At 34.9% G+C, this 11,622-nt stretch overlaps 3 protein-coding genes across 5 annotated transcripts; 1 reads left to right on the top strand and 2 right to left on the bottom strand.

Annotated features, from left to right (window-relative positions):
* The first annotated feature begins 2,729 nt into the window (after positions 1–2,729).
* Positions 2,730–3,673, top strand: LOC128732037 (enoyl-CoA hydratase domain-containing protein 3, mitochondrial). 2 transcript variants are annotated; one of them, XM_053825198.1, is made up of 2 exons: positions 2,730–3,147; positions 3,226–3,673. In XM_053825198.1, exons 1-2 carry the CDS (start codon positions 2,840–2,842, stop codon positions 3,605–3,607), a joined length of 690 nt encoding a protein of 229 aa, XP_053681173.1. In that variant the 5' UTR covers positions 2,730–2,839; the 3' UTR covers positions 3,608–3,673. The 2 variants fall into 2 exon arrangements, with proteins under 2 accessions (XP_053681173.1, XP_053681174.1); XM_053825199.1 differs by having other exon boundaries at positions 2,730–3,128; positions 3,226–3,297.
* Positions 3,674–4,692: 1,019 nt separating this feature from the next.
* Positions 4,693–8,653, bottom strand: LOC128725474 (glutathione S-transferase). The gene is made up of 7 exons (XM_053819228.1): positions 8,537–8,653; positions 8,225–8,379; positions 7,155–7,322; positions 6,663–6,805; positions 6,376–6,541; positions 5,423–5,590; positions 4,693–5,324 (listed from the first exon to the last, which is right to left on the bottom strand). Exons 2-7 carry the CDS (start codon positions 8,355–8,357, stop codon positions 5,014–5,016), a joined length of 1,089 nt encoding a protein of 362 aa, XP_053675203.1. The 5' UTR covers positions 8,358–8,379; positions 8,537–8,653; the 3' UTR covers positions 4,693–5,013.
* Positions 8,654–10,351: 1,698 nt separating this feature from the next.
* Positions 10,352–11,622, bottom strand: LOC128730307 (transcription factor MafK). Of its 2 annotated transcripts, XM_053823347.1 has the most exons (3): positions 11,291–11,622; positions 11,044–11,079; positions 10,352–10,962 (listed from the first exon to the last, which is right to left on the bottom strand). In XM_053823347.1, the coding sequence occupies exons 1-3, from the start codon at positions 11,327–11,329 to the stop codon at positions 10,597–10,599; spliced, it is 441 nt and encodes a 146-aa protein (XP_053679322.1). In that variant the 5' UTR covers positions 11,330–11,622; the 3' UTR covers positions 10,352–10,596. The 2 variants fall into 2 exon arrangements, with proteins under 2 accessions (XP_053679322.1, XP_053679323.1); XM_053823348.1 differs by lacking the exon at positions 11,044–11,079.

The raw sequence follows: 11,622 nt of genomic DNA, 5'->3' as shown, positions 1-11,622 counted from the left end.
GATTTTTCAATAGCTCACTCTTATTTTTTTCCATTGATTTTATCTCGGTACGATGCAATAGTCCAACTTGCTTGGCCGTCCAGCATTAATCCGTGTTTCAGAGGGATACTCCTCAATCTTAATTATTTGTGGAACCGCTAATAATTGGCCGTATGTCATGTAAGCTCACATTAATATTTGAGCGCCGACTATTCTTTGTAAAGAGAAAGTAAATAAAACCTCATAGGATAGTAAAAAAAGAAACAACAACCAGCTTGCTATCATTCTATCACAATGATATCAGAAACAAATTATTTCCTTTACAACTTCTGTCCGAAGAATAAGGAGTATTTATTTGCATCATGACGGGCCAAATGTAATTTGATTTTTGGGCGTATGTACTACACGTTGAAATTCTATATTACGCATTCTGGGTTCCGAATCCTGTAACACCATCGGAAGAAGTAAAGATGAATTTTAGTAGCAAGAGGAATAATTTCAAGGATGGGAAATCAGCGAGAATCAGTAAATTGAGTGAGAGAAAATAAGAGCAAAGAATAAGAGAGAGCAAAAAAGTATTTTTTTACTTAATGCTACTTTTAGAGCTTAAGCAGCGCTTAAGCAGCGCTCTATACTAAAAAACGGTTGCCGCCGCTAAGCAGCTGCGATGCTACATTTAGCTCCAAGTTGCCACTAAGCAGCGCCGCATAACGACTGAAAATATACTCTTAAGGGACATCGACTTAAACGCTGCTTAACGGCAAAATGAACCTTATTTGTCTCACTGGGTATTTCCTCGTTTTGATTGCAAAAGAATGAGCTGGACCTTTGAAGAGTGGAAATGTTTCAAACTTTGTTCTAGCGGATCAAATATTTTTGTCTCATCCAGTAGAATGGAGGAAAATTTAAAAGCTATCGGTTTGCTGAATCCGTTCAAATAACATGCCCATGCTGAGGGAAAGAGTTATTGGAAAAATGCAAAAGTAGATCTTGATCTATGTCGAATTTTATTTTTAAATAATTTTTTTCTCATTAAGCTGTTTTTATTCGATGTTTAATCTATGTAGATTTTGATCTAGATGCTGGTGTCATATAGCACGAATTGCACGCTCTACGTTTTCCAAGAAAGAGCGTCATTTTACGGTCAAACGTCAACGAAAAAAAACATGTAATAAAGTTAAAAAGCCGGCCTCGGCACTACACAGCTTGATATTTCTTCCCCTCATTTCCACCCCTCTCAAATTCATCTATGGTTTAATTCCTGCGTTGGTTCAAAATCAAATAAAATTCATGATTGACCAAACTCAAATTACAACCGTTTGAAGATAATCCAAATGCGCAAGCTAGATAAAACTGAGATTATTTAATGAAAATAAGAAACATTTAAAGTGAAAACACAGAACGAACGTATGAGAACGAATGTGTGTAGAAGCGGTAGAGACAAAACAGAGCGGTACCGCAAAAGAAAGAGCACTATCCAGTGAGTGCACAACAACAGCGAATAATGAATCTGCATTAGCCAGAGAAATAAACTCGCGTAAAGCTCTTTTATTTTGGTAATTTTTTTACAAGGCTTTTAAGTGACAGGAGCTTTATCCCCGAGGACGTCTGTATTGCGAGTTGATTTTCGTCTCGAAAGCAAGCCGAGTTTTGTTCTAGCTGCAACCCGAAAAACGTGGCTGTCAACTTGAGATGATTTTATTTATTAGTTGAAAAATGTAAACAAGACACCTTTGAGCTAATCTGTTTGTTCATACATGTCACCAATCCATGGGTCCAATTTTCAGGGTTTTGTCAAAAAATGGTTTTGTGGGGGGGGGGATATATATCGAGTTTTTACCCGGTTTTGTTTATTTCTATCTATTGAAATCAATATTTTTCAATTTGAATTTACATCTTATTTGTTTCGTTTTGAAATCAATTGCTGCTATAAGCTGGCTGTGCCTAAATTAATAATAATAATAATAAATCAATTGCTTAATATTTAACAAAACGTTCTTATTTACAACACGTAAAAATACACTTCTTTACTAAATAAAATTCAATTGAAACTTGTGTCCGTAGTGTGCAGAGCACCAAGATTCTGTTGTCAAACTACTTGACATTTCATAAATTACTTAAGTCCCTCGCGCCTCAGCAACGAAATACTTGAGTTGCGTGAGCGAGATGGAAGATTGTTTTCATTTTTCGAGAGCATTTCGGTTGTATGAAACGTCCCGATACGACTCAAAATAAAATCTCACTCGTTCTATAACGAACTGGGGTATATTATAATGCGCGGATTTATCAGCAACGCTTGATTTTTACATAGAAAGCAAAGTATGGAGTATTGCGGTGGTATATGAGAAAGCTGTCCGAAAAAAAACAAAGAGGTGCTTGGGATCTGTTATTGTGAATGTCATATTTACTCGAATAGTCTATTTTTTTGCAAATCCAACTTCAGTTAACAAACTATTTAATAATGTTCTCTCTGCGGTTAGGAAGCTGGATGGTAAGTGTTTTGATTTAACTGATGAATTTAAATTATCATCGTATTACACCGTGAGTGTTTCCTCCTTTCCTGATTCCTCTTATAGTATCAATGATACAAAAAATGATCTAAACTTTTGTCTAGCACTTTTTATTTATTACCATTCATTGTTGTCGAAATTTATATTATTTCATATTATTTTATAAATAGGTGCTGTTGAAAGACAACAAATCAATACCTCATTTAGATTATCTGATGTTTGAAATTTTACAGAAAAAAGTGCAGCATGATATTGTTTTCCAAAGGTTACTCTCGACGTACACCTACAATGATGGTGTTGGAACTATTTTATTGGATAATGCGAAAACTCGCAACTCCTTATCGTTGAATATGATGAACAGTATCCAGCAAAATATAATAGATAATCAACACAACATGGATGTGCGTTGCATAGTTCTAGCTGCTAAGGGTAACGTATTTTCTGCAGGACACAATCTTAAAGAACTAACGGCAGAGCAAGGATCGGATCTACATAGCCAGGTTTTTCGAAAATGCACAGAGCTAATCAATGTCATACATTCCGCACCAATTCCAATTATTGCTAAAGTCGACGGATTGGCTGCTGCTGCAGGATGTCAGCTCGTGGCCTCTTGTGATATAGCCATTTGCAGTGACATCAGTACGTTCTCTACTCCAGGGTAATAAATAATAAAATTATTGCTTTAAAAAATGGCGAATAAAACATTAAAATGTGTGTTTTTACATATCGTCGACAGGGCAAGTTTTGGCATATTTTGCTCTACTCCAGGAATCGCTGTTGTACGGGCTGTTCCTCGTATGAAAGCTGCATACATGTTGCTGACCGGGCTTCCAATAAATGCAAATGAAGCTCTCGAAGCTGGTCTTGTTAGTAAGGTAGTTCAAAAAGATTGTTTAAACGATGAAGTAAAAAATGTTTGTAATGCAATTGCATCGAAAAGCCGTGCCGTCATTACGCTAGGAAAAAAATTCTTTTACGAACAAATTATTTTGGATATTTCCACTGCGTATGCACGAGGTGAGCAAGTTATGGTTGAAAATCTTGCGACAAGCGATGGACGCGAAGGAATAAACAGTTTCGTCGAAAAACGTCCGCCTCAGTGGAGTCACAAAGGATGAAAACTACGCTGTATGTTATACACTGCACTCCGTAAAGCATGCCATTAAATAAAGTAACTGGTCTAAGCTACCATCAATTTATCAGTAAATTAGTAAATCTGCCTGCAAATTCAGTTTTTAGAAGATTTTGGTGAGTATGTTAACTAAAACAAATTTCGCATATACTTCATGCACTATACTAAATGTGTATTCAATTACATTTACTTCGCATGGTCCTTACGAATTTTGCTTGAGAGATAATTTAATTATTCGTTTACATATCAAATTAAACAAATGATTGAGGAGATAATCGTTAATCGAGTTGAAGATTAATGCGACAAACATCAAAATTATCGTTAAATGGATATTTTATTTATGAAATTTTATTTGTTAATGTTTGTTATATATTTTATAAATAACTGACTATTTTATCTATTTCTTTTGGCGGTAAATGTAACTAATGTTACAAAATAAAAAAGTGAGTATAATGCGTTAGTGGTAGCAACGTTAAAACGCTTATACAAAAAAATCATATGCAAAAACATTTCTTTTGTCATATTTATTCAAGACTTGGTGCAAATTACCGTTCAAACGTTTCTTGAATTTTGGTCGATTTATCATTTCAATAAGCTGTCGAATTGTTTAGCAGGTAGTGTACAAACCATCTTTTTATGATATTTATTTGACGTTCCCAAGCTTTATTTTATGTATTGCTAAGAGTATTTTGGACAAATATACGCATATGTAAAAATGATAGCAGTGCAACTTCAGTGTGTTCTACATACAATTTGCTTGTACCAGAATTTAAAAAAGATAAAAAAAATAGAAATTAGTTTGTATTTCTGAAAATATTATCGATTGATGAATATTCAACATGAAAACGGAAAGACAGTTACAGTAGCTATGGTTCAGTACGTAATATATTTATCGTAGAATCCAGCAGAGTAATTTTTATATAAACCAAACAAGGAAAATACTTAGCTGCTCTGCAAATATGTATAACACTGCTGCAATATTTATACTTACAGTGGAAAGAAATTTAAACGACAAATATCAAATACTTCATACAACAAAGCTATGGCAAGTCAGAATTTCAATACCACCGTTTATTGTGATACTTAATGATAGTCATCCTTAGTATAGGTTTGTGCATTCTGTAAAAAAGCATAAAATGTTAACACAAAAGCGGCCTCTCTAGAAACATTATCTTTCAAAACAGAAATTAGGGTACGCGTTGCGTTGCGCTAGCCAAACTGCGAGGCAACATTTGCTCGTTTCTATAAAAAAAATCATAACGTCTAGAACCATATTGCAGATTGGTCGATAAGAAAGCCAACGTTATATAAATCCAACTCACGAAGGAACAAAACAATGAGAGATTCAATTATTGAGCTTTTATAAAAAAGAAAGCAAATCGCTACATCCTTCTAGACTTCTGTGATGGGTCTTTTGGCAATATACGCCTTAATGTTTTCGTTGTCGAGCACCTTATTGATCACCTCTTGAAGATTGGGGAAATTTTCGAGCAGATTCGTTTTTGTTAGATAGTTTAGATAGTCTAGGATACCGGCAAAGTAAACATCAGCCCAAGTTGGTTTGCCGAGCACCAGGTGGCCATTGTTCTCCTTAGCGATCACGTTCAACTTGGTCAGATAGAATGGAATCACTTCGTTGTTCAGTGTAATCATTTTCTTTTCCTTCACCATATCATCCGGTTCATAGGCGACAATGGCAATTTCTGTTAGATAAAAAATTAGAAACAAGATAAGATAATGTAAGACAGAGTAGCATATGTTTCATTGAAGTTTCATCACAATTTTCTACTGCAATACTCACTTAGGCGGAAATCATTTATAGTATCGACAATAGCATCGATTTGCAGAGCTTCCAGTGGATTATCACCTGCCAGGTTGATTTGCTTTGCCACAAACCGGCACATAGCTAGGGATTGATGTACACGCTTACCATCGACTTCCAGCACCGGCATTTGGCCCATGGGCATGGCTAGAAAGAGATACGTGTACCATTGGACAGCCAATGAAAAAAGGAGAGGAAAGAATAAAAAAGAAATAGTTGTTTTAAATATTAATAGTAGCTGGATTTTTGTTCGATGTAACGTTTGCTGTTCTTAGAACTCAGCCAAATGCTGCTTGATTGCTTCAATTCTTTTTCAAATAATTTGTTATTTGAAATGTCTGGTTTATTATGAGAGTTATTGTGTGAATAAGCAGCTGAATCTATGTTCCAAGATTTCCCAAATACGAATTAAAAGTAGGCTTATCACGATGTCATACAGCTAAGCATACAAACGAAACAACACATATCAGCTTCGCAGCGACACATATAAGAATCGAACGAAGAAGCGAGGATGATTTGGCAAAACAGGAACGTATCTGTATATGTTGAGCTTGTTAGTAGATAAGATTAGGTAACGAAAGAACTAACTCAAATTGCATTGCAGCAAGGAAAACAGAACAATCAGGTTTTTTTTTCTGAATGCTTTTTGCACTCACGAGGAGAGCAAGTTTGATTTATGAGTTTTATTTGGCCGTGTCAGCACGGACAGGGTTATTCTATTATTATTTTTCGCTGTGTTGGGCATATTTTGTTAATACACTATTTCATTTATCCGAATACAATCTTAACTGCACTTAAGATGGATTCTTGGCGAATTGAAACAGCAAGTCTCACTGAAAATCACTCTAGTAAAAGGCAAAGAGTTTACAGTACAGCAAAGGCACAATCCTTGAGAATAAAGGTTATGGTGTAAGGTGGTCTCATTGCAGTTTAGATTTCAGTCTTTGGTCGTTTTTCAATCCAACTACGAATGGATTCAATCGTTGTTACGTTGTCAACCACTTTCTGCAGATTCGGATGATTGGCGACCAGATCGGACTTGGTCATGTAGTTCAAATAGTCCAAAATAGCGGTGAAATAAATATCGGCCCAGCTCAGCTGTAAAATGAAGAAAAAATAAAAGAAAATGATAATGATGCATGTTATAATATGATGAGCTTGAATGCTAATATATTGCCCGATAGCGTATCGCAAGATCTGATGTTGGAAAATGAATTACTTTGGAATTGGCTAGGTATCCATTGTTTTCTCGTGCAATGTCGTCCAGCTTCTCCAGATAGAACGGAATGACTTCGTTGTTCAATGTGACCAGTTTCTTCTCCTTAATCTCATCATCCGGTTCATATGAGACAACGGCAATCTCTAAAAAGTTATAGTTTTTATTGTCCAAAATTCAATTTGGTTATGTAGCTGCACTCCCTTTTCGGCAGGAGTCTGGAGGTTATTTTTGCATCCTTTTTGATCGGTAAGAACATATTGATATGAGACGTAAATTATCATGACGTAAATTATATAATTTACTATTTTGATTGTTTAATGCTATCTGGGTAGTTTGCCAAGTATTTCATTCATAATTTTCATGCATTTCATGTTTGTTCAAACCATTGCTCTTAAAAAGGATGGCAAATATGTAACCCCTAGAAGCATCCATACCGATACCACTTCGAAGTGCAGTCAGAAAATTAAGGACACCATTTGAGCGAACGCTTACTTAGGCGGAAATCGTTAACCGTATCGACCACGGTGTCAATCATCAAGTTCTCCCAATCGTCAGCTCCGGCCAAACCCACTTGGTTAGCCAGATAGCGGGACATTGCCACCGATTGGTGCACTTTTTTGCCGTCAACCTCCAGAATCGGCATCTGACCCATCGGCATTGCTGAAACGAAAGATGGAATGGTTGGTTCATGGCAACTGGAATGCTAACCTTCGCATGAATCGCTAATTCTTCGACCGCCAAAGAAAAAAACAGTATATGCAGTCGCTTATTTTATATCAAATAAAGGCATGGCCTAGAACACGTTAAATATGATGATGATAGATGAAATAAACGAACTAAAGGAAGGAAAAGATATATAATAGAATAGCCCGTTTCGTTCTTCAATAAAATTTGCTGGATACCAGATACAGCTGCTTACAGTAGTAGTGTTGTATATAAAGTGTACATGTGTATAATTGTAAGCGTTTTCAATCTAGGCCAAAAACTATAAAAATCTTGCCGGTATTATATGTAAACTTATTCTAAAAAAGTTTGACTTTTAAACTATTACGTTAATAAAGCATCATTCGAATAACCAAATAAACTGTTTTCATTGCTGCATTGGCAAAAGATTAAAAACATAGAACATATACAACTCTACATGAACGATAAAAAGAGGTTAATCACATTACACCTGATCGCATAGTTATTTAAATAAAAAAAACAACGATAGACAAAAATGAGTAGGAGGTGGTTGTGGCGCAACCGATTGCTAAAATTATAGCAGTCGATATCGCAGAACACCACTCTCAGATAGCATTTAAACTATCTCGGTCAAAAGGCCAATCAAATCGTGTCACCGAATAAAACAAAATCATGTCATCTGTAACTCGAGAATAATAAGAACGAGCGTGAGCGTCAATAGCTTCTCAGAAAACATTTAGTTTAAACATATCGGAACGAAATCGAATAATGATGAAATACTATAAGCAGCTCGTTTAACTTCCTTGCTACTTTTCATATATATAAGAAAAATATCATATGTACCAAAAATAAAATTCATCGAACGAGAAAAGACTCACTTGGCTTCAGTGCTGGCCATTCTTCGCGGGTGATCCTTACATCATCGAATGGCAGGTTTCCGTAGGAAAGAAGAAACCGCAAGGGCTCACCCAAAGCCTTTACGTTGAAGTAATATACCTTGTAATCCGGCATGATGATGATAATAGGCGATGAGCTAAATAAATAATTACAAAAATAACGATTACTTTTCTTCGATCTTGAACAATACATGTTGTATGAAACAGATAAAACGACAACTATATAGGATATGTAGGATTTCACTGGTTCATTTATCTTCTTGCAAAACTATTTATTCGGAACGTTTTTCATACCGCTTATGATTACAGTTCTCGCACAAACATGTGTTCTGTTGAGCTGTTTATATTGCAGATATTTTCAATGAAGTGTAGTTTTCTGGTAGAACCCAAGAACAAAGATCATCATTAATGAACTATTCTAGGCATGTGCGAATACAACACCAACTAAAGTTTTGCAACAACAAAACACAGAATTCCCAGATTAATTCAATTGATTCAATTGGAACAACACTCAAGGTCGATGAATAGGATAGGATTAACCCACTTATGTTATTTTTGATAACTTATAATCGTCAATTGCATCAGTAGAGAACTTGTCTTTCAGTACTACATTGGGTAGTAATGCACTTCTATCAAATTGATGCCGGAACATCAACATAAGCTTCCATCTTTTACTGAGCCAAATATGTGGCAAAAACTTATTTGAAGAAACGGTGTAACATGTTCACTTATCAGTCAATCACTGGCCGGTATGGGCCAATTCTTCGGCAAGTAGAAGACATATTTTTACAGCACACTTTGCTTCCTTATCGGACACTTTGCTTACCTGTTGATCGGCGGTGTACTAGGAATATGGTCAGACTAAAAGAAGTTTACGTGCCGCTCGCTTATTTATCCCAAACCGGTCTGTTGGTTTGGTATGCGTGTGAATTCGAAAAACAACCTACATTGGGCGTACTCATCACCATGGTAGATGTATCGTGAGCTCTTCGATTAATCTTATCACCGGCAATTTGGCAATGCGCATGTGTTCGTCACTTACGATCATCTCTAACGAATGTGGAAGTTTAATGTTATAACAAATCATTAACGCAAGAGCAACACTTGTACTCAAAATAAATAATTGTACTCAATTTCAATGTGTCACCATTTGCAATATTGTTACATTTAATGAGTAATTGAATTTAGTGCTATAATCATAAAATCATAAATAATTACATAAAATGTTCTGTGCATAATTTCAATTGTAACAGAATTTCAAGGCCACGTGTGTAAGAATGGTCACCCATTTTTGCAATCATTTTTATATGAACTGTTATAAAAGTATTTGGCAAAACACAGAATACGAAGAACGCAAATTCGATTTATTGATTTTAAATTAACATCGTAGTATATAGGTAGAATGTGCTTCATGTCAAATCAATGTTGAATATACGAAAATTTCACATATCAATTTATTCTACGAATCAATATCTTCCTTGATGTTTCAAGTATGGGTGGGCCAATTTCCCACATCATGATCGTAAAACAGTTCAATGCTTAGGTAGATTTAGTACTGTTGTTCTTTCAATGTTTTATTTTTACGAATGCGAGCTGCAATTGCAGTTTGTTCGAACGACCTCAATTACGTCTTCTTCATCATCCGTTTTTTCGTTCATCAAGTATGAGTGCATTAAACATTATGCAATGTGGAACAGAATGACGAATCAAAAGCATCATATCTATCTCAGAATACTAAAATTGTTTGAAAATTTCTGAATATTGATAATAATACAATACAAAGTCAAAATAACATGATATTTCATTCACTCATTATTTAATTTATTATCTTTATATATATATATATATATATATATATATATATATATATATATATATATATATATATATATATATATATACATATATATATATAATTAAACAACAACTGAAATTTTTTTAAAATAACTTGAATTAATTTATTTTAGTTTATTTCAAATGTTTCGGCTATGATACGAAATTTTAAATGTAATAATGAGTTCGATAAATCAATGGATTCGGAAAATGTAGAAATCAATTCCTATATGTATATATCAATTCCTATATATAGCTAATTTATTTATTCGGTATCTTCGGGTAAACATTCATTTGTATTGTGATAACTATACTCACATAAACCAATCCGAACTTTGTAAATACACGCATATTTCTCAACCTTATCATGGGTAAGTGATGCAAAATGATGTTTTGTCCCCAATTTGTTATTACGATGTGGTTTTTATATTTTATGAATACTTAGACATCTCATTGATTTTAATAGCTTACTTATACATTAGGGTAGTTATGTTTTTATCGCTTTAAATCACGTACAAAATTTATAGCACATCGAGTTCAGGGGGCAAGGGAATTTTTTTCGAAATAGCAAATTTTCGTAAAGCTTCGTACTTGTTACGAAGCGAGTCAACTTCTTCTTGCAAACGACCCGTTTCTTCGTGCATCAATTCCATATCTCGCCATTCTTGTGATTTTTCAGTTTCCAATTCATCCTTTTGTTCGATGCGTTTTATGCGACAGCTGGCAGCATATCCTCGATTTTTTAGTGTACGTCGGCGTTGCTTCATACGGACGATTTCTTCTCGGGTAAGACCACGCATTTTGAGAGTACGATTCAGATCTCTCACTGTTATTGATACCAACTCGTCGTCACTAATATCCGGTATGGGGCAGGGTGACAAGGGAGCCTACCATCGCAATGAAAATATTTGGTAAAAAAAGGTTAACGAAATGCTAGTCTTAATAGACTTTGGAAATAGAATAATTACTTCATTCCAGTGAATAGATTTCGGGCGCATCATTGACTACAAATACAAAAGGGGGATTATACAGCGAAGAGATAAGATTAATAATGGTAGCACAAAGTAAAATAATCGACAAATCGTGCGCATTCACTGAAAACAATATACGTTCAAGTCTCATTCAAAAGGAAACCCGATGAAATTCAAACTGCGTTTTAGTGTATTGGTCACAACAATGTTTTTAGCATGACCAACCAATAATATATAACATTACCTGAGTGCTCTTTCGCTCGCGCTTGATTTCTTGAGGCATTTTAAATATGGTTCGCTGGTTTATAAAACACCGTTTTACTATTTACTATCAACAGAACGTATTTTGCTGTAAAATTGTTTCGCTAATCAATCCGTCCACCAGCTACTTTAAGGGTCGTCTAGTAAGCAGCAAATCAAGCATACACAACTAATTGCAAGTCATGTTTTTTCTTTATAATTCTGCCATTAACACACTGTGATGCTCCGCTTGGCTTGGGTACCAGAGAGTGAGGTTCCACAAACTATTTGCATACATTTGATGTATCTAAATGAACGCATAAAACCTTTTATATA

This window comes from Anopheles nili, chromosome 2, assembly GCF_943737925.1.
Source record: "Anopheles nili chromosome 2, idAnoNiliSN_F5_01, whole genome shotgun sequence".
NCBI classification, from domain to species: domain Eukaryota; kingdom Metazoa; phylum Arthropoda; class Insecta; order Diptera; family Culicidae; genus Anopheles; species Anopheles nili.
The sequence above is the reverse complement of the archived record's forward strand: the minus strand, read 5'-3'. Positions and strand labels throughout refer to the sequence as shown.

Coding starts and splice junctions, on each gene's coding strand:
- LOC128730307 (XM_053823347.1), bottom strand. CDS start 11,329: ATGCCTCAAGAAATCAAGCGCGAGCGAAAGAGCACTCAG. Junction 11,080..11,290: donor GCGAGCGAAAGAGCACTCAG/GTAATGTTATAT, acceptor TTGTATTTGTAG/TCAATGATGCGCCCGAAATC. Junction 10,963..11,043: donor AATCTATTCACTGGAATGAA/GTAATTATTCTA, acceptor TTGCGATGGTAG/GCTCCCTTGTCACCCTGCCC.
- LOC128725474 (XM_053819228.1), bottom strand. CDS start 8,357: ATGCCGGATTACAAGGTATATTACTTCAACGTAAAGGCTTTGGGTGAG. Junction 6,806..7,154: donor GGTTAACGATTTCCGCCTAA/GTAAGCGTTCGC, acceptor ATAACTTTTTAG/AGATTGCCGTTGTCTCATAT. Junction 5,591..6,375: donor ACGACCAAAGACTGAAATCT/AAACTGCAATGA, acceptor ATCTCTTTCTAG/CCATGCCCATGGGCCAAATG.
- LOC128732037 (XM_053825198.1), top strand. CDS start 2,840: ATGATGAACAGTATCCAGCAAAATATAATAGATAATCAACACAACATG. Junction 3,148..3,225: donor AGTACGTTCTCTACTCCAGG/GTAATAAATAAT, acceptor TATCGTCGACAG/GGCAAGTTTTGGCATATTTT.